Source organism: Oncorhynchus keta, chromosome 9 (genome assembly GCF_023373465.1).
Source record: "Oncorhynchus keta strain PuntledgeMale-10-30-2019 chromosome 9, Oket_V2, whole genome shotgun sequence".
In the NCBI taxonomy this organism is placed as follows: domain Eukaryota; kingdom Metazoa; phylum Chordata; class Actinopteri; order Salmoniformes; family Salmonidae; genus Oncorhynchus; species Oncorhynchus keta.
This window is the reverse complement of record NC_068429.1, coordinates 6,006,618-6,027,687: the sequence shown is the minus strand read 5'-3', so window position 1 is coordinate 6,027,687 and position 21,070 is coordinate 6,006,618. Positions and strand designations below refer to the sequence as shown.

Genomic DNA, 21,070 nt, shown 5'->3' with positions numbered 1-21,070 from the left:
AGAACACTACGGCTTTCCTGTTACCAAGATCCCTATATTGTGCCTTCTGCTCGACCTGACTTCATTTAATTAACTCTCTCCACTTTAAACAACATCAGATACAGGAACCGACGGGAATGAGAAATCACAACAGCCCTGATGTGAAAGATTTAGACTGTTGGCTTTAGACTGAGATGCCTCGACAGCTATAGGTAAAACCAATCTAACCATCTCTATCTAATGCATCTGTCTGTAGAGCCTCAATACAAAGACACTGTCTAACATGGATTATTGATCACCGGTATTCATTTATCCATCAATTAATTTATAGATGGGTTGATTGCCACAAAGGAAAAGGAAAATGACCTGTATAATTCAATAATGTCCCAGAATCACATGTGATGGTGAAAACATTTGTAGCCTTTTTCATTTTATCAAAGGTAGAAAAAATACAAATCTAAATTATATATTTTTTTTAAATAATAAGAATAATATTTGTCAATTACTAATAAAATCCTATGAGTCACTTGGTATAATAGTCTATCGGGTCAACTGACAAATGACACTTTCTCCATCTTGTGAAACAAAGAAAGAGAGAAAGAAAGAGAGAAAGAAAGAGAGAAAGAGAGAAAGAAAGAGAGAAAGAAAGAGAGAAAGAAAGAAAGAGAGAAAGAAAGAGAGAAAGAAAGAAAGAAAGAAAGAAAGAAAGAAAGAAAGAAAGAAAGAGAGAAAGAAAGAAAGAAAGAAAGAGAGAAAGAAAGAAAGAAAGAGAGAAAGAAAGAGAGAAAGAAAGAAAGAGAGAAAGAAAGAGAGAAAGAATGAAAGAGAGAAAGAGAGAAAGAAAGCATTACACAGTGTAAATAACTGATAAAACATCTACTGTCTCTAAAAACACCATGAAGCAAACGAAATAAAGGACAAACTACCATATAGATCCTATTTAATTACTAGAGGGGGCTCTGCCACCATTCAATGGGGAGGACAAACTGCACCTTGCTAATGTAAACTAGCAATCCATTGATATATTACAACACTATTCCAAGGTTTCTCTCTCGTGACAGAGCAATTGTTCTTTAACTAAAATCAACTTCACTAACAAACACATTTTGGCATATAACAATAGAAAAATAAAGATTCATTCAAGAGTGGATTTTTTTTATTTTCAATATTTAAAATAAAATCAGAGTAGGTACCAGCGAGGGTCATGTGAAGATCATTGAGACATAAAATAGTTTTTTTTTTGCCACTGATGAAAAAGGCTTAAGACATAGGTCATCACTCTTTATTCATTCTTGTAATGACGGACACTACAGAGAAGTTGGACAGACTCTTAAGAGAAAGCTGACAAGGTAAAAAAATCTGTCGTTCTGCCCCTGAACAAGGCATTTAACCCACTGTTCCTTGGCCATCATTGAAAATAAGAACTTGTTCTTAACTGACCTAGTTAAATAAAGGATAAATAAATACAAATGTAAAAAAGGAAGAATATTAGCAGGTGCATCTGGAGTCAACACTACATCTACGTTACCGTGCTAATGAAAAAAAACATGCTTAACAACAACAAAACACACAGACCACATAGCCTATATATAGCTTTTATATAACAATAGACCTGAGAAAGGTCCTGACAGGACAACAGGCTCAATTCATGTCCTATCCGTCAGACATTGTGCAGTAAAAAAAAAAAAAAATGTTTTGTTCATATGTCTTGAATAAAGAAATATCTGTCTATTTTAATTATACAAATTTACCTATTATGTACGAAATACATGTATTTCTAAAATGACAATCGACAAAATCTTTATATAAATTAGATATGATAGATATGATAACAATCTAAATAAATGTTAATAAATTATATAATACTTTAGTAGATATGTAAAATTGAGAACCATCGATTGACAATCAAAATGAGTACGTTGGTAAAATATTTAAGATAATTTTAACACCAGGTATGTTTTAGAATTTGTAATGATTTATTATTTAATATGTTACTAACACAGTAGTGCCATTATTGATTGAATACACTTCCCTGTTGAAAATAAATAGTATTTGATTGTAATATAATTTATCCACACCAGCAAGTGTCGGATCTATAGCAAAGGTCTCGGGAATCTTTGTTGAACAAAAATGGCATGCACCGAACCCCCCCCCATGTAGGTCCCAGTCATTTAACCCCCCCATGTAGCACCGAAACCCAGCTGTGCCCTTCAGGATAAGTCCAGTGGGGGAATGCGTTTGTCACCGAAACAAAAAAAATCATTGCAAAAAATAGATAAAGTGACATTTCAGGAGAAATTCAAAAGTTAATGTCAGAGTGAAAGACACAAACTGACACAGAACGTACAAACTGACACAGAACGTACAAACTGACACAGAACGTACAAACTGACACAGAACGTACAAACTGAGTCAGAGAATGGTAACAACTGAAAACAGAATGCAGGAAAATGACTTTCAGAACATGTCAGCTACAAAGTCACAGGCAAACTGACTCAGCCAAAGCGCCCACAACTGACACAGAACATTAAGTGACAACAAAAAAATACAAAACCGTCAAATCTGACACAGATTTCAGTACAAACTGGCAACGAAGCCAAAACCAGAACATACAGTACAAACTGACACAGAACGTACAAACTGAGTCAGAGCTTTATGGTAACAGGCCTTGAAAATGCCGAATGCAGGAAAATGTCTTTCAGCGAGGCTGTCATGCTGGCCAAGTCAAGGCATTCTCAGGCCAAAGCCCCCACAACCACAACATTAAGTACAGCAACAAAAATATAAAAACCGTCAAATCTGGATTTCAGTTGGCAACGAGCCAAAACCAAACCTGTCGTGACTCCAACCTGGTGCCGACAAAAACCTGTCGTGACTCCAACCTGGTGGCGACAAAAACCAGTCGTGACTCCAACCTGGTGGCGACAAAAACCAGTCGTGACTCCAACCTGGTGGCGACAAAAACCTGTCGTGACTCCAACCTGGTGGCGACAAAAACCAGTCGTGACTCCAACCTGGTGGCAACTAAACCTGTCGTGACTCCAACCTGGTGGCAACTAAACCTGTCATGACTCCAACCTGGTGGCAACTAAACCTGTCGTGACTCCAACCTGGTGGCAACTAAACCTGTCGTGACTCCAACCTGGTGGCAACTAAACCTGTCGTGACTCCAACCTGGTGGCGACAAAAAAACCAGTCGTGACTCCAACCTGGTGGCGACAAAAACCAGTCGTGACTCCAACCTGGTGGCGACAAAAACCTGTCGTGACTCCAACCTGGTGGCGACAAAAACCAGTCGTGACTCCAACCTGGTGGCGACAAAACCTGTCGTGACGACAAAACCCAACCTGGTGGCAACAAAACCTGTCGTGACTCCAAAACCTGTCGTGACTCCAACCTGGTGGCAACTAAACCTGTCGTGACTCCAACCTGGTGGCAACTAAACCTGTCGTGACTCCAACCTGGTGGCAACTAAACCTGTCGTGACTCCAACCTGGTGGCGACAAAACCAGGCTTCAGATCTCAATTCCATTCAAACGGCCGTGATTTTGTCTTCTCTATTCTACTGTGAACCTGACGAAGAAATCAGTGACCTAATATGTTTATCTTAGGTATCCCTTTATAACATCACTTGAGGCATAACAAAAGATTAACAACATTGGCTTTCGCCTAAATGCTTCTTTGGGAAGGATTTTTTTTCCTTGCTACTTTTCTCCCAGTGAGGGAAACCAAAGGACAATACAACCCAAACCTATAGTGCTGTCGTCTCCCAGTCTCCCACAGAGCTTAGAGACTGTAGCAAAGGCCTTCTTATGACAAGCCATATATTTTAGCATCATTAACGTCTAATTAAGTGGGTATAAGACTTAAACAATAGCCATCTCAATGTCCATCTCAATGTCCTCTCCTGGACCTCCGTAAATAATTCCATGCTGTTTCTACAAAGTCACATTTTTTCTAAATGTATATCGTTGTCGGTATTTCTTTCAGAGGAGTATTTTATTTCAGCGCAAAGAAACCAATGCCCTTAGAATGTCTAATACAATTGATTACATATTTAATGTATATCGCAAAATACAGTCTATGTAATATACAGTCTGGTCTGAAATTATTGACACCCTTGATAATGATGAGGAATAATGATTGTAGAAAATAAATAAAATACGGAGCTATATTGTATATACACACACACACACACACAAAAAAAATCATTATAATATTTTATACTCAAAGAAAGGTAGGGGTCAAAATTATTCACAAAATACACATAATACAAGATTTGTATAAATAAAATAGTCAAAAGTGTAGTATTTCACCCCATATTCCAAGAACGCAATGACTACATAGAGCTTGTGACTCTACAAACATGTTGGATGCATTTGTTGTTAGTTTTGTTTGTGTTTTAGATTATTTTGTGCCCAATAGAAATGAATGGCAAATTATATACCTGTGTCATTTTGGAGTCACTTTTACTGTAAATAAGAATATAATATGTTTCTAAACACTTCTACATTAATGTGGATGCTACCACGGTTACGGATAGTCCTGAATTAATTCTGACCCGTAAATAAACTCTCTTTCTCTGAGCAATTAGTAATAGTATTAAAATACTATAATTTCCCTTCATTTCTTTTTTGAGCAATATAATATAGCTCCGTATTTTAATGATTTATTTTCTACAGTCATTATTGCTGCTCTTGATCAATGGTGTCAATCATTTCGGACGCCAAGAGTGTATAGTCAAAAATGCATGATCCTTATTGGTCAGAAAAATAGAGAATCTCATTGGGGTAAAATAAATATATATATTATTATTATTATTATTATTATTATTATTATTTCACAGTTTAAAACAGCATTAAAATTCCAATTAAAATGTGACTTACTGAGGAAGGCAAACCGGGGGGAACTTTCCGTACTTTCTTTGTCTGAACCTCTGAAATACACAAGAATTAGACATCAGTTCAGCGTCACATTTTTATTGATAATAAAATGTTAATAATGTTTTTCTATTGAAAATATCCATTCATATGATCAAGACTAAACAAACTCAATAACTTAACAAGCCACTTCACATAATAATAAAGCCTATTGGGCCTGGCTAAATAAAGAAGGAAGCCTTAGCATGACAACATATAATCAAGTAAACTACAAATATAGCGATCCACAACACAAAATAATTCCCTTCATATTGGGGGGGGAGGGGGGACATTTTGTCAGCCGGTGATTGTCAAGGAAATAACTGCCGTTAACTACGGTAATTAACATAAACACATTTAGCATCTCCTGGCTTCCACTCGGCCTACAAGACACTGATGCAGACCTTAGGAACATCTGCATTTTCATTTTTAAAAAGTCTAATAAATAAACCCATTTAATATAGACTAAACCATCACAATAAATCCATTGTTTATTTTAGACAGGGCTAAAGAAACATTATGATATGAAGAAAATGTATTTCAGAAGAAAAGAATAGTCCTCCTGATCTGGCTAAGCCAAATGGCTGTAGGCTACACTAGTTCATTTAACAGACAAGATTATTATATTATAATATTATTATTATCCTGTGGCATCATTTTATATGATTTACATTAATAATATAATAATAATATATAATATTTAGCAGACGCTTTTATCCAAAGCGACTTACAGTCATGTGTGCATACATTCTACGTATGGGTGGTCCCGGGAATCGAACCCACTACCCTGGCGTTACAAGCGCCATGCTCTACCAACTGAGCTACAGAAGAATACAATTGAACATTGAACATTGCTGAATAAAATAGAAAGGATATTGTTTCCGAAACGATTTCCGAGGGAGTGTGCACGTGGCTATTCTTTGTTCAGCCTTTAGCATAGTGATCATTTGCTTAATTTAGAGTTATTTATGCAACTTTTAGTTATGATACAAACCTTAGGCTATTTGTTTTGATTTGTAATACATTCTAAGCCTCCATGATGCGACTTAATGATGATTTGAAAAAAGTCTAACGAGAGGTGTGCTCTGTTTCTTACGCAGGCTGCACACACTTCATCAGTCTCTCATTCACACGTTGACAAGCACTAGACAATATTCTCACCCATTAAACTATTTTCAATTTAAACTGGTCTTTACATATAGCCTACATGTGTGGGAAAAAAACATGTCATCTGTAGCCTGCACTCGAATAGTGAATGCAGGAAGCGGTTGAGTTTTTAATATGCCAGGTAAACCACACCGGTTCTAAAGTAGATTAATGTGCTTAATTTTAAGAGTTGAGACATAGATATAGCATTACAAAAGAGCTGTGATCCTCTTTAAAATATATAGGTCATGCTTAGAGATATTTGGCCACTTTAAAGCTCAGATCCAGTAGGATTGTCAAACGTTTGCCTGCCGACAGTACTTAGCACCTCTGAACAGAGTCAGTCAATCTCTTGTTTTTGTTCACACAGCAAAGACCTTGGAAGACGTCAGCCGCTCAGCCTTGTTAAAATACTCCAAACCAGAAGGTGGCAGTAGCATTGTTTGGCAATACCTATCTATGCATATTGCTCATGGTCTAGATTCCAAGCTATCTGTGCTAATGTTGATATTTTGTAGAATGCCCTTGTTGTTACTAGCCAGATGGCCACAACTACCTAGCAAGATGATGAAGAAACTATTTAATTCCCTTTCCATGATCCCATACTGCCAGTGCCAGCCCATTGCCAAATGTATGAACCTGTCGGAACAGGGGAAGGGGAAACAAATACTTAAATCGTATGCACTTGAATAGCGAATGGAGGACGCTTTCCCCGCGGTTCATTTTCATGCCGCCCGGGTAGGCTACCCCAGTTGTAAAGCGAAGCAATGTGCTTAATATTAGGAAAGCTGAGAAATTAATTGAGATCCTCCTCTTTTTAATAGAGGCCATCACAACTCTGTTTTCTCACGCAATTGCATATTCTATAGAAATGTAGCGCAACATAGGCTAATAGGAACACTTATCTTCATTCCATCCATCAACCATCTATGAGGAGCTGGCTCTCGCTGCCCAACAGGTGATCCTATTCCAGTCAAACTCTGGATGCCAGGGCTCTCATTAACGTTGTGATTGGATTGTCCATTGCATTTGCATTGATGTCAGAGTGATTAGAGGGACAATAGAGCGCTGAGTACCAGGCCGTTAGCAAGTTTGGTAGACTACTAATGACCATCAGCAGCATCAGAGCGAATGGAGGAGAAGACGAACTACCGTGACTCAGCGGTCATGTGGAACTTCACTGCGGTCATGACTCGTGGCTGCCGGTGCGGTGGTAATACGGTCACCGTAACAGTCCTAATTGGGGGCTGACACCTCTTACAGCCGCCACTGCAAGGCATGATATTTATCGTCAATTTATTTACAGTTTCCTCTTTCAGGTCTTCCACCCAAACAACGTCACACGGAAGCTTTTGACTTTCCAAGAAGTCTGGCTGACTGTGGATACTTAGAATGGATGGTATTAATTAAAAACCACATGTTAATTAAACACACAACCTGTGTGACAGTTCATGATCAATACATGTATTTATTTTGAAACAGCTTTGATATTAAAATAGACTCCGTTCTGATTTTACATGTATTATAAAGATAGCTATACTTTAAGTAAAGTCCCTTTTGTGAAACTGAAACTGCGTAAAAAGTTGATCTTGTACTACATGGACATCACATCATGACCCAACAGGTACCGTTCTCCTGTGTAAAGACAGATGGTGCCATGACATGACATTTACAGAAGCAAATGTCTCTTAGGCTGTTCAACGGCCCTCACAAACGCACGTCCAGCGAGACCACAGCGAGAGAGGTAGGAGGGATAGGGCAGTGGGAGGAAGAAGAGGAGGAAGAAGAAAGGGGAAGAGGAGGAGGAGGAGAACGAGGATGAGGAAGAAAAGAGCAGGAGCTGAGAGCCTGGTGGAGTGGTGTGAGGGTCAGGAGCTGAGAGCCTGGTGGAGTGGTGTGAGGGTCGGGGTCTGAGAGCCTGGTGGAGTGGTGTGAGGGTCGGGAGCTGAGAGCCTGGTGGAGTGGTGTGAGGGTCGGGAGCTGAGAGCCTGGTGGAGTGGTGTGAGGGTCGGGAGCTGAGAGCCTGGTGGAGTGGTGTGAGGGTCGGGAGCTGAGAGTCTGGTGGAGTGGTGTGAGGGTCAGGAGCTGAGAGCCTGGTGGAGTGGTGTGAGGGTCAGGAGCTGAGAGCCTGGTGGAGTGGTGTGAGGGTCGGGGTCTGAGAGCCTGGTGGAGTGGTGTGAGGGTCGGGAGCTGAGAGCCTGGTGGAGTGGTGTGAGGGTCGGGGTCTGAGAGCCTGGTGGAGTGGTGTGAGGGTCAGGAGCTGAGAGCCTGGTGGAGTGGTGTGAGGGTCGGGAGCTGAGAGCCTGGTGGAGTGGTGTGAGGGTCGGGGTCTGAGAGCCTGGTGGAGTGGTGTGAGGGTCGGGAGCTGAGAGCCTGGTGGAGTGGTGTGAGGGTCGGGGTCTGAGAGCCTGGTGGAGTGGTGTGAGGGTCGGGAGCTGAGAGCCTGGTGGAGTGGTGTGAGGGTCGGGAGCTGAGAGCCTGGTGGAGTGGTGTGAGGGTCGGGAGCTGAGAGCCTGGTGGAGTGGTGTGAGGGTCGGGGGAGCTGAGAGTCTGGTGGAGTGGTGCTGAGAGGGTCAGGAGCTGAGAGCCTGGTGGAGTGGTGTGAGGGTCAGGAGCTGAGAGCCTGGTGGAGTGGTGTGAGGGTCGGGGTCTGAGAGCCTGGTGGAGTGGTGTGAGGGTCGGGAGCTGAGAGCCTGGTGGAGTGGTGTGAGGGTCGGGGTCTGAGAGCCTGGTGGAGTGGTGTGAGGGTCAGGAGCTGAGAGCCTGGTGGAGTGGTGTGAGGGTCAGGAGCTGAGAGCCTGGTGGAGTGGTGTGAGGGTCGGGAGCTGAGCTCACCCATGTTGTCGCTGTGCAGTGGTCTCCGGCGAGGGTTGTTGTTGTAGTGCTGGTAATACTGCGATCCAGGCTTGGTGGGCGACACCGCCCCGGGGCTGCCCATTTCTCCTCCCAGGAGGCTCGGCTGTAACACACAGGACAGAGAGACGTTAACGTACAGGAAACACAGGACAGAGACACGTTAACGTACAGGAAACACAGAACAGAGACACGTTAACGTACAGGAAACACAGGACAGAGACACGTTAACGTACAGGAAACACAGGACAGAGACACGTTAACGTACAGGAAACACAGGACAGAGAGACGTTAACGTACAGGAAACACAGGACAGAGAGACGTTAACGTACAGGAAACACGGGACAGAGACACGTTAACGTACAGGAAACACAGGACAGAGACACGTTAACGTACAGGAAACACAGGACAGAGACACGCCAGTTGCTGAGCGTAAAGAACCCCCCCCCCCCGCGGTGAACTCCAATGTGAAGTCAGGTTGAGGTGGACGAAGTGAGCGGCTCAGAAAACGACAATCCTCACACACAGTCGTCAACAACACAATGTAGAGACGTGAAGTTACATTTTGAACAAGTAGCGTCTTTGTTTTAAAACACTTCACTGAAGGACTAACAATTCACAGAATGTTAAAAACATCATCAGACAGGCGTGAAAATAACAGGAGAAATAAAACATTATTGTTACGCGACAAACTATCCGAAGATAATTCAAATATTCACAAAGTTGTATGGAATCAATAAAATACATTGTCAGGGTTTCAGCACATGCTGAACTAACCATTTGACTTCAAATCTTGAATCTCAACTCTGATAAACAAAATTAACAAAACAAAAATGTAAATAAAGTTTTCATTTCAATCTATATATTTAATAACTAACTACAACTGGTATACATTTAAAAAAAAAAATCAAAAATACCTTGATAACGGAAACAACAAGGTAGTGTCCATATCAGGACGTTTATTCACCAGAAAGATTAGAGTTTGGTTCTGAGAAACTAGTGTCTGACCTCAAGTCCCTGTGAATATAGTCCACTTATCCCGAGCAGCCATCATATCTCCCGATTAAAGCCATCATATCAGCCATCATATCTCCCGATTAAAGCCATCATATCAGCCATCATATCTCCCGATTAAAGCCATCATATCAGCCATCATATCAGCCATCATATCTCCCGATTAAAGCCATCATATCAGCCATCATATCTCCCGATTAAAGCCATCATATCAGCCATTATATCTCCCGATTAAAGCCATCATATCAGCCAAACTCTGCTCCACTAACATTGTTCTCCTAATCAAGTTCAATTATTCACCGGCAATAAGTGCGTGTAGGTTCGTTCATTTTTTTTTTTATGAAAGAAAGAAACTAGCAGAAGATGGACTAGAATGTTCCTGCCGGGCGACGATGAGAGGAGAGCAGTGGATGAGAGATTGGTACGAGCACAAGAAAGTATGTTTTCCCCCCCAAAACTTTTAAGGATATATTTGTTCAAACTTCCCAGCGACTGAACTAATTAGTGTAGTTGATCAAGTAGAGAAAGTGTTTGCCTTAATTTGAATTCCAGTCACTGGGGCTCTCACAACAGAGTTAGACATGCTTCACTAGATCTCAATTCACATGCTAAACAGGCTAAATAGGCCAATTACAGGCCTGCTCCTGGGTCCCCCGTTAACTCTGTCTACCACCCAAATGGTGCCCTAAATCCCTATATAGTGCACCAGGACCCATAGGGTTCTGGTCAAAAGTAGTGCACTATATAGGGAATAGGGTGCCATAGGACTCTATACAAACTAGTGCACTATATAGGGAATAGGGTGCCATAGGGCTCTGGTCAAAAGTAGTGCACTACATAGGGAATAGTGTGCAATTTGGGAGATACCCTGGGAAAATAAGACGGGGGCCTTCAGACTGCTAAAACAAAAGGACTCTTGTCTTACATAAAGTAAGTCAACCCCCCACCTGCCACCCCCACCCTCTCCCCCACCCTCTCCCCCACCCCCCACCAGCCATCACCCCCACCCTCTCCCCCACCCACCCAACCTCCTCCTCTTCTTCCTCCACTCCTCCTACTCCTCCTCACCTCACCTCCTCCTCCTACTATCCTCCTCCTCTCCTCCTACTCTCATCCTCCTCCTCTCCTCCTCCTCTGGTCCTCCTCCTCTCCTCCTCCTCTCCTCCTCCTCCTCCTCTCCTCCTACTCTCCTCCTCCTCCTCCTCCTCCTCCTCCTCCTCCTCCTCCTCCTCCTCCTCCTCCTCCTCCCTCCTCCTCCTCCTCTCCTCCTCCTCCTCTCCTCCTCCTACTCCTCCTCCTCCTCCTCCTCTCCTCCTACTCTCATCCTCCTCCTCTCCTCCTCCTCCTCTCCTCCTCCTCCCCTCCTCCTCCTCCTCCTCCTCCTCCTCCTCTCCTCCTCCTCCTCCTCCTCCTCCTCCCTCCTCCTCTCTCATCCTCCTCCTCTCCTCCTCCTCCTCCTCCTCCTCTCCTCCTACTCTCATCCTCCTCCTCTCCTCCTCCTCCCCTCCCTCCTCCTCCTCCTCTCCTCCTCCTCTCCTCCTCCTCTCCTCCTCTCCTCCTCTCTCCTCCTCCCTCCTCCTCCCTCCTCCCTCCTCCTCTCCTCCTCCTCTCCTCTCTCCTCCCTCTCTCCTCCGCCTCCTCTCCTCCTCCTCCTCCCTCCTCCTCCTCCTCTCCTCCTCCCTCCTCCTCCTCCTCCTCCTCCTCTCCTCCTCCCTCTCCTCCTCCTCTCCCTCCTCTCCTCCTCCTCCCTCCTCCTCTCCTCCTCCTCTCCTCCTACTCCTCCTCCTCCTCCTCCTCCTCTCCTCCTCCTCTCCTCCTACTCTCATCCTCCTCCTCTCCTCCTCCTCCTCTCCTCCTCCTCTCCTCCTCCTACTCTCCTCCTCCTCTCCTCATCTCCTCCTCCCCTCCCCTCCCCTCCCCTCCTCCTTCTCCTCTCCTCCTTCTCCTCTCCTCCTCCTCTCCTCCTCCTCTCCTTCTCCTCTCCTTCTCCTCTCCTCATCTTGCCCGATTTCAAAGATAACGATCTGTTGTACCCAGCGCCTGATATTAACCAAGATAAATGACAAGCACCTGAACGGAGGAGAGAAGAGAGAGAGAGAAGAGAAGAGAAGAGAAGAGAAGAGAAGAGAAGAGAAAAGAAGAGAAGAGAGAGAGAGAGAGAAGAGAGAGAAGATAGAGAGAAGAGAGAGAGAAGAGAGAGAAGAGAGAGAGAAGAGAAGAGAAGAGAAGAGAGATACGAGAAGAGAGAGAAGAGAAGAGAGAGAGACAAGAGAAGAGAGAGAGAGAAGAGAGAGAGAGATAGAGAGAAGAGAGAAGAGAAGAGAAGAGAGAGAGAAGAGAAGAGAGAGAAGAGAAGAGAGAGAAGAGAAGAGAAGAGAAGAGAAGAGAAGAGAAGAGAGAGAGAGAGAGAGATAGAGAGAAGAGAGAGAGAAGAGAGAGAAGAGAAGAGAAGAGAGAGGAACTCTCCCTTGAAGGATTAAGGCTCCTTGCCTTGGCATTTATAACACAGGTGTAGACATTTATAACACAGGACTATACATGCATACCATTTGGCACCCTATCCCCTATGTAGTGCACTACTTTAGACCAGGGGGCCCTATACAGGGGATAGGGTGTCATTTGGGACTTGAACATGCCTGCTTGAGCACCAAATGACGAGTATCAAAAGGAGAGGAGGTCATTGAGAAATCATTTTGGGGGGATGGCACCACACAAAAGACAGAAGGGGTGTAGAAAGAATTGAAGCACCCCCCGAATAATAATATAATAATAATATAATATATGCCATTTAGCAGACGCTTTTATCCAAAGCGACTTACAGTCATGTGTGCATACATTCTACGTATGGGTGGTCCCGGGAATCGAACCCACTACCCTGGCGTTACAAGCGCCATGCTCTACCAACTGAGCTACAGAAGGACCACGAATAAATCATGTGGTATCTTCCAACTGAAGAAAATGATGCCAACAAACAGAAAAAGGGGGTAAATAGTTTGAAGTCAAACATAAAATAAACAAAGGTATTTTTTTCAGATATCAGTACTATAATCTGGATGGATAATACAACAGTATTTACAGGAGACACAGCGGAGCACTTAGGGCTTTACAGTAGGATCATTACAGTAGGGCTTTACAGTAGGAGCATTACCATAGGGCTTTACAGTAGGAGCATCACCGTAGGGCTTTACAGTAGGATCATTACCGTAGGGCTTTACAGTAGGAGCATTACCATAGGGCAGTAGGATTTACAGTAGGGGAGGAGCATTACCATAGGGCTTTACAGTAGGAGCATCACCGTAGGGCTTTACAGTAGGAGCATTACCATAGGGCGTAGGGCTTTACAGTAGGAGGATTACCATAGGGCTTTACAGTAGGAGCATTACCATAGGGCTTTACAGTAGGAGCATTACCATAGGGCTTTACAGTAGGAGCATTACCATAGGGCTTTACAGTAGGAGCATCACCGTAGGGCTTTACAGTAGGAGCATTACCGTAGGGCTTTACAGGGCAATTAGGGCTTTACAGTAGGAGCAATTACCGTAGGGCTTTACAGTAGGAGCAATACCGTAGGGCTTTACAGTAGGATCATTACCGTAGGGCTTTACAGTAGGAGCATTACCATAGGGCTTTACAGGAGGAGCATTACCGTAGGGCTTTACAGTAGGATCATTACCGTAGGGCTTTACAGTAGGGCTTTACAGGATTACCATAGGGCTTTACAGTAGGAGGATTACCATAGGGCTTTACAGTAGGAGCATTACCATAGGGCTTTACAGTAGGAGCATTACCATACCGTAGGGCTTTACAGTAGGAGCATCACCGTAGGGCTTTACAGTAGGAGCATTACCATAGGGCTTTAGGGCTTTACAGTAGGAGCAATACCGTAGGGCTTTACAGGGTAGTAGGAGCAATACCGTAGGGCTTTACAGTAGGATCATTACCGTAGGGCTTTACAGTAGGAGCATTACCATAGGGCTTTACAGTAGGAGCATTACCGTAGGGCTTTACAGTAGGAGCATTACCATAGGGCTTTACAGTAGGAGCATCACCGTAGGGCTTTACAGTAGGAGCATTACCGTAGGGCTTTACAGTAGGAGCATTACCGTAGGGCTTTACAGTAGGATCATTACCGTAGGGCTTTACAGTAGGAGCATTACCATAGGGCTTTACAGTAGGAGCATCACCGTAGGGCTTTACAGTAGGAGCATTACCGTAGGGCTTTACAGTAGGAGCAATACCGTAGGGCTTTACAGTAGGAGCAATACCGTAGGGCTTTACAGTAGGATCATTACCGTAGGGCTTTACAGTAGGAGCATTACCATAGGGCTTTACAGGAGGAGCATTACCGTAGGGCTTTACAGTAGGATCATTACCGTAGGGCTTTACAGGAGGAGCATTACCATAGGGCTTTACAGGAGGAGCAATACCGTAGGGCTTTACAGTAGGAGCATTACCGTAGGGCTTTACATGAGGATCATTACCGTAGGGCTTTACAGTAGGAGCAATACCGTAGGGCTTTACAGTAGGAGCAATACCGTAGGGCTTTACATGAGGATCATTACCGTAGGGCTTTACAGGAGGAGCATTACCATAGGGCTTTACAGGAGGAGCAATACCGTAGGGCTTTACAGTAGGATCATTACCGTAGGGCTTTACAGTAGGAGCAATACCGTAGGGCTTTACAGTAGGATCATTACCGTAGGGCTTTACAGTAGGAGCATTACCATAGGGCTTTACAGTAGGAGAATTACCGTAGGGCTTTACAGTAGGATCATTACCGTAGGGCTTTACAGTAGGAGCATTACCATAGGGCTTTACATGAGGATCATTACCGTAGGGCTTTACAGGAGGAGAATTACCAAAGGGCTTTACAGTAGGAGCAATACCGTAGGGCTTTACAGTAGGATCATTACCGTAGGGCTTTACAGTAGGAGCATTACCATAGGGCTTTACAGGAGGAGAATTACCGTAGGGCTTTACAGTAGGATCATTACCATAGGGCTTTACATGAGGATCATTACCGTAGGGCTTTACATGAGGATCATTACCATAGGGCTTTACAGGAGGAGAATTACCGTAGGGCTTTACAGTAGGATCATTACCGTAGGGCTTTACATGAGGATCATTACCGTAGGGCTTTACAGGAGGAGAATTACCAAAGGGCTTTACAGGAGGAGCATTACCGTAGGGCTTTACAGGAGGATCACTAACTTAGGGCTTTACAGGAAGAGCATTACCGTAGGGCTTTACAGGAGGATCACTAACTTAGGGCTTTACAGGAAGAGCATTACCATAGGGCTTTACAGGAGGAGATTTACCGTAGGGCTTTACAGGAAGAGCATTACCATAGGGCTTTACAGGAGGAGCATTACCGTAGGGCTTTACAGGAGGATCACTAACTTAGGGCTTTACAGGAAGAGCATTACCATAGGGCTTTACAGGAGGAGCATTACCGTAGGGCTTTACAGGAGGATCACTAACTTAGGGCTTTACAGGAGGAGCATTACCATAGGGCTTTACAGGAGGATCACTAACGTAGGGCTTTACAGGAGGAGCATTACCATAGGGCTTTACAGGAGAAGCATTACCGTAGGGCTTTACAGGAGGAGCATTACGGTAGGGCTTTACAGGAGGAGCATTACCATAGGGCTTCACAGGAGGAGCATTACCGTAGGGCTTTACAGGAGGAGCATCACCGTAGGGCTTTACAGGAGGATCACTAACGTAGGGCTTTACAGGAGGAGCATTACCATAGGGCTTTACAGGAGGAGCATTACCATAGGGCTTAACAGGAGGAGCATTACCATAGGGCTTTACAGGAGGAGGAACACTAACTGAGGGCTTTACAGGAGGATCACTAATGTAGGGGTTTACAGGAGGAGCATTACCATAGGGCTTTACAGGAGGATCCTTACCATAAGGATTTACAGGAGGAGCATTACCATAGGGCTTTACAGGAGGATCATTACCATAGGGCTTTACAGGAGGAGAATGACCATAGGGCTTTACAGGAGGATCATTACCATAGGGCTTTACAAGAGGAGCATCACCATAGGGCTTTACAGGAGGAACATTACCATAGGGCTTTACAGGAGGAGCATTACCATAGGGCTTTACAGGAGGAGCATCACCGTAGGGCTTTACAGGAGGATCACTAACGTAGGTCTTTACAGGAGGAGCATTACCATAGGGCTTTACAGGAGGAGCATTACCATAGGGCTTAACAGGAGGAGCATTACCGTAGGGCTTTACAGGAGGAGCATTACCATAGGGCTTAACAGGAGGAGCATTACCGTAGGGCTTTACAGGAGGAACACTAACTGAGGGCTTTACAGGAGGAACACTAACTGAGGGCTTTACAGGAGGATCACTAATGTAGGGGTTTACAGGAGGAGGGTAAGAGGTTGTAGTTGTAGTACAGTAGGTGTATATAGCTGTGTTTTATTAGTTATCTTGGGGTTGTAGTACACAAGGTGGCCCTGAGGAAGAGGAACCCTGGAGATGGGACGAAGAGGAACCCTGGAGATGGGACATGACAGGGTGGCCCTGAGGAAGAGGAACCCTGGAGATGGGACGAAGATGAACCCTGGAGATGGGACATGACAGGGTGGCCCTGAGGAAGAGGAACCCTGGAGATGGGACGAAGATGAACCCTGGAGATGGGACATGACAGGGTGGCCCTGAGGAAGAGGAACCCTGGAGATGGGACGAAGATGAACCCTGGAGATGGGACATGACAGGGTGGCCCTGAGGAAGAGGAACCCTGGAGATGGGAAGAAGATGAACCCTGGAGATGGGACATGACAGGGTGGCCCTGGTCCCTAGAGGAACAGGAACCCTGGAGATGGGAGGAAGAGGAACCCTGGAGATGGACAGACACATCCCCCATCCCTAGCTTGGTTTGCTAACTCAAACCAACAGTCAGTTACACTACACATTGAGTTACTCAGAGCTGAAAGCCCAGCCTGGCTCCTAGACAGGTACTATATATAGTTACAGACACATCACAGCCCAGCCTGGCCCCTAGACAGGTACTATATATAGTATCAGACACATCACAGCCCAGCCTGGCCCCTAGACAGGTATATATAGTATCAGACACATTACAGACACATCACAGCCCAGCCTGGCCCCTAGACAGGTACTATATATAGTACAGACACTATATATAGTATCAGACACTATATATAGTATCACAGCCCAGCCTGGCCCCTAGACAGGTACTATATATAGTTACAGACACATCACAGCCCAGCCTGGCCCCTAGACAGGTACTATATATAGTATCAGACACATCACAGCCCAGCCTGGCCCCTAGACAGGTACTATATATAGTATCAGACACATCACAGCCCAGCCTGGCCCCTTGACAGGTACTATATATAGTATCAGACACATCACAGCCCAGCCTGGCCCCTAGACAGGTACTATATATAGTATCAGACACATCACAGCCCAGCCTGGCCCCTAGACAGGTACTATATATAGTTACAGACACATCACAGCCCAGCCTGGCCCCTAGACAGGTACTATATATAGTTACAGACACATCACAGCCCAGCCTGGCCCCTAGACAGGTACTATATATAGTATCAGACACATCACAGCCCAGCCTGGCCCCTAGACAGGTACTATATATAGTATCAGACACATCACAGCCCAGCCTGGCCCCTAGACAGGTACTATATATAGTATCAGACACATCACAGCCCAGCCTGGCCCCTAGACAGGTACTATATCACAGCCCAGCCTGGCCCCTTACAGTACAGATCACAGCCCAGCCTGGCCCCTAGACAGGACAGGTACAGACACATCACAGCCCATAGTATCAGACACATCACAGCCCAGCCTGGCCCCTAGACAGGTACTATATATAGTTACAGACACATCACAGCCCAGCCTGGCCCCTAGACAGGTACTATATATAGTTCAGACACATCACAGCCCAGCCTGGCCCCTAGACAGGTACTATATATAGTTACAGACACATCACAGCCCAGCCTGGCCCCTTGACAGGTACTATATATAGTATCAGACACATCACAGCCCAGCCTGGCCCCTAGACAGGTACTATATATAGTTACACACATCACAGCCCAGCCTGGCCCCTAGACAGGTACTATATATAGTTATCAGACACATCACAGCCCAGCCTGGCCCCTAGACAGGTACTATATATAGTATCAGACACATCACACCCAGCCTGGCCCCTAGACAGGTACTATATATAGTATCAGACACATCACAGCCCAGCCTGGCCCCTTGACACATTACTGCCCAGCCTGGCCCCTAGACAGGTACTATATATAGTTACACAGGTACTATATATACAGGTATATAGTTACAGACACATCACAGCCCAGCCTGGCCCCTAGACAGGTACTATATATAGTATCAGACACATCACAGCCCAGCCTGGCCCCCCCTAGACAGGTACAGGTATATATAGTTCAGACACATCACAGCCCAGCCTGGCCCCTAGACAGGTACAGGTACTATATATAGTATCAGACACATCACAGCCCAGCCTGGCCCCTAGACAGGTACTATATATAGTATCATTCTCAGCCCAGCCTCCCTAGACAGGTACTATATCTTTCTCCCAGCCTGGCCCCTGACAGGTCTGTTACAGACACATCACAGCCCAGCCTCTGACAGGTACTGTCTGTATCATCACAGCCCAGCCTGGCCCCTGACAGGTCTGTCTGCCCAGCCTCTAGACAGGTCTGTATCAGACACATCACAGCCCAGCCTGGCCCCTGACAGCTACTCTAGTATCTCTCTCTCTCTGTCTCTCTCTCTCTCTCTGTCTCTCTCTGTCTCTCTCTCTATCTCTCTCTCTCTGTCTCTCTCTCTCTCTGTCTCTCTCTCTGTCTCTCTCTCTCTTGTCTCTCTCTCTCTCTCTCTCTCTCTCTCTGTCTCTCTCTCTCTATCTCTGTCTCTCCCTCTCTCTGTCTCTCTCTCTCTTATCTCGGTCTCTCTCTCTCTGTCTCTCTCTCTGTCTCCCTATCTCTGTCTCTCTCTCTGTCTCCCTCTCTTATCTCGGTCTCTCTCTCTCTGTCTCTCTCTCTCTCCTGTCTCTCTCTCTCTCTCTCCCTCTCTTATCTCTCTCTCTCTCTCTCTCTCTCTCTCTCTCTCTCTCTCTCTCTCTCTCTCTGTCTCTCTCTCTCTCTCTGTCTCTGTCTCTTATCTCGGTCTCTCTCTCTCTCTGTCTCTCTATCTCTCTCTGTCTCTCTCTCTCTCTCTCTCTCTCTCTGTCTCTCTTATCTCGGTCTCTCTCTCTCTCTCTCTCTCTCTCTCTCTCTCTCTCTCTCTCTCTCTCTCTCTCTCTTCTCTTATCTCGGTCTCTCTCTCTCACTCTGTCTCTCTATCTCTCTCTCTCTCTCTCTCTCTCTCTCTCTCTCTCTCTCTCTCTCTCTCTCTCTCCTCTGTCTCTCTATCTCTCTCTCTCTGTCTCTCTCTCTCTCTGTCTCTCTTATCTCGGTCTCTCTCTCTCTCTCTGTCTCTCTCTCTGTCTCTCTCTCTTATCTCGGTCTCTCTCTCTCTCTCTCTCTCTCTCTCTCTCTCTCTCTCTCTCTCTCTCTCTCTCTCTCTCTCTCTCTCTCTCTCTCTCTCTCTTATCTCGGTCTCTCTCTCTCTCTGTCTCTCTCTCTCTCTGTCTCTCTCTCTTATCTCGGTCTCTCTCTCTCACTCTGTCTCTCTATCTCTCTCTCTCTCTCTCTCTCTCTCTCTCTCTCTCTGTCTCTCTCTCTCTCTCTCTCTGTCTCTCTCTCTTATCTCGGTCTCTCTCTCTCACTCTGTCTCTCTATCTCTCTCTCCCCCTCTCTCTCTCTCTCTCTCTCTCTCTCTCTCTCTCTCTCTCTCTCTCTCTCTCTGTCTCTCTCTCTTATCTCGGTCTCTCTCTCTTTGTTCCGCGGTGCAGTGCCGCCATCAGTTCAAAGCGGTTTGCCTTAATTAGCTATCAAGCTTCGGTTGATAAATAAATAGAAACCATTTAAGAACACTTAAAACAGAATCAGACAGTACATTACACCTGGCAATATCTGTCGTCTTCAGGAACCAATTAAACAACAGAGGGAGAGCTCTACAGCCCTGTACCTCTGTTATCATAATGATCCAACATTAGTTAGGGAGTCTGTCAGACTGCACAGGGAGAGCTCAGCCACAAACATTACAGGTGTGGGAACCACTGACCAGTCAAAACACTCATTCACAGCTGTTATGAAAGTATGGGTTCTGGCGTAGGACAAACAGTGCGGAGCCGCCACTGTAAAGGTCGTAGCACCAGGAGTTGAGGGTCACATGCACACCTCGAGGAAATGGTGAAAGTGAAGTGTTTATAAGAGAACAATTCACTGTAGTCCTCTCCCTCTAAATATCCTGTCACTGTAGTCCTCTCCCTCTAAATATCCTCTCCCTCTAAATATCCTCTCACTGTAGTCCTCTCCCTCTAAATATCCTGTCACTGTAGTCCTCTCCCTCTAAATATCCTGTCATTGTAGTCCTCTCCCTCTAAATATCCTGTCACTGTAGTCCTCTCCCTCTAAATATCCTGTCACTGTAGTCCTCTCCCTCTAAATATCCTGTCACTGTAGTCCTCTCCCTCTAAATATCCTGTCACTGTAGTCCTCTCCCTCTAAATATCCTGTCATTGTAGTCCTCTCCCTCTAAATATCCTGTCACTGTAGTCCTCTCCCTCTAAATATCCTCTCCCTCTAAATATCCTGTCACTGTAGTCCTCTCCCTCTAAATATCCTGTCACTGTAGTCCTCTCCCTCTAAATATCCTGTCACTGTAGTCCTCTCCCTCTAAATATCCTCTCCCTCTAAGTATCCTGTCACTGTAGTCCTCTCCCTCTAAATATCCTCTCCCTCTAAGTATCCTGTCACTGTAGTCCTCTCCCTCTAAATATCCTGTCACTGTAGTCCTCTCCCTCTAAATATCCTCTCCCTCTAAGTATCCTGTCACTGTAGTCCTCTCCCTCTAAATATCCTGTCACTGTAGTCCTCTCCCTCTAAATATCCTGTCACTGTAGTCCTCTCCCTCTAAATACCCTCTCCCTCTAAGTATCCTGTCACTGTAGTCCTCTCCCTCTAAGTATCCTGTCACTGTAGTCCTCTCCCTCTAAATATCCTCTCCCTCTAAGTATCCTGTCACTG

The 21,070-nt window shown here is 45.1% G+C and overlaps 1 protein-coding gene and 1 long non-coding RNA gene across 14 annotated transcripts in view; one reads left to right on the top strand and one right to left on the bottom strand.

The window, feature by feature from the left end:
- LOC118379415 (transcription factor 4-like) overlaps positions 1–21,070 on the bottom strand; it is a 439,744-nt gene that overhangs the window by 186,648 nt on the left and 232,026 nt on the right. For 12 of the 13 annotated variants that reach the window (XM_052524927.1, XM_052524924.1, XM_052524930.1 and 9 more), the window contains 2 exons: positions 8,880–9,003; positions 4,866–4,915 (listed from right to left, as the gene is read on the bottom strand). In XM_052524927.1, coding sequence (XP_052380887.1) covers positions 4,866–4,915; positions 8,880–9,003 — 174 coding nt within the window. Of the gene's footprint in view, positions 1–4,865; positions 4,916–8,879; positions 9,004–10,211; positions 10,366–21,070 lie in introns of those variants that run through there. The other variant, XM_052524932.1, reaches the window with a different exon arrangement.
- LOC127931669 (uncharacterized) lies at positions 17,163–18,477 on the top strand. The gene is made up of 5 exons (XR_008142266.1): positions 17,163–17,233; positions 17,285–17,641; positions 17,776–17,826; positions 17,877–18,027; positions 18,404–18,477. It is a non-coding gene; the product is annotated as an uncharacterized LOC127931669 (long non-coding RNA).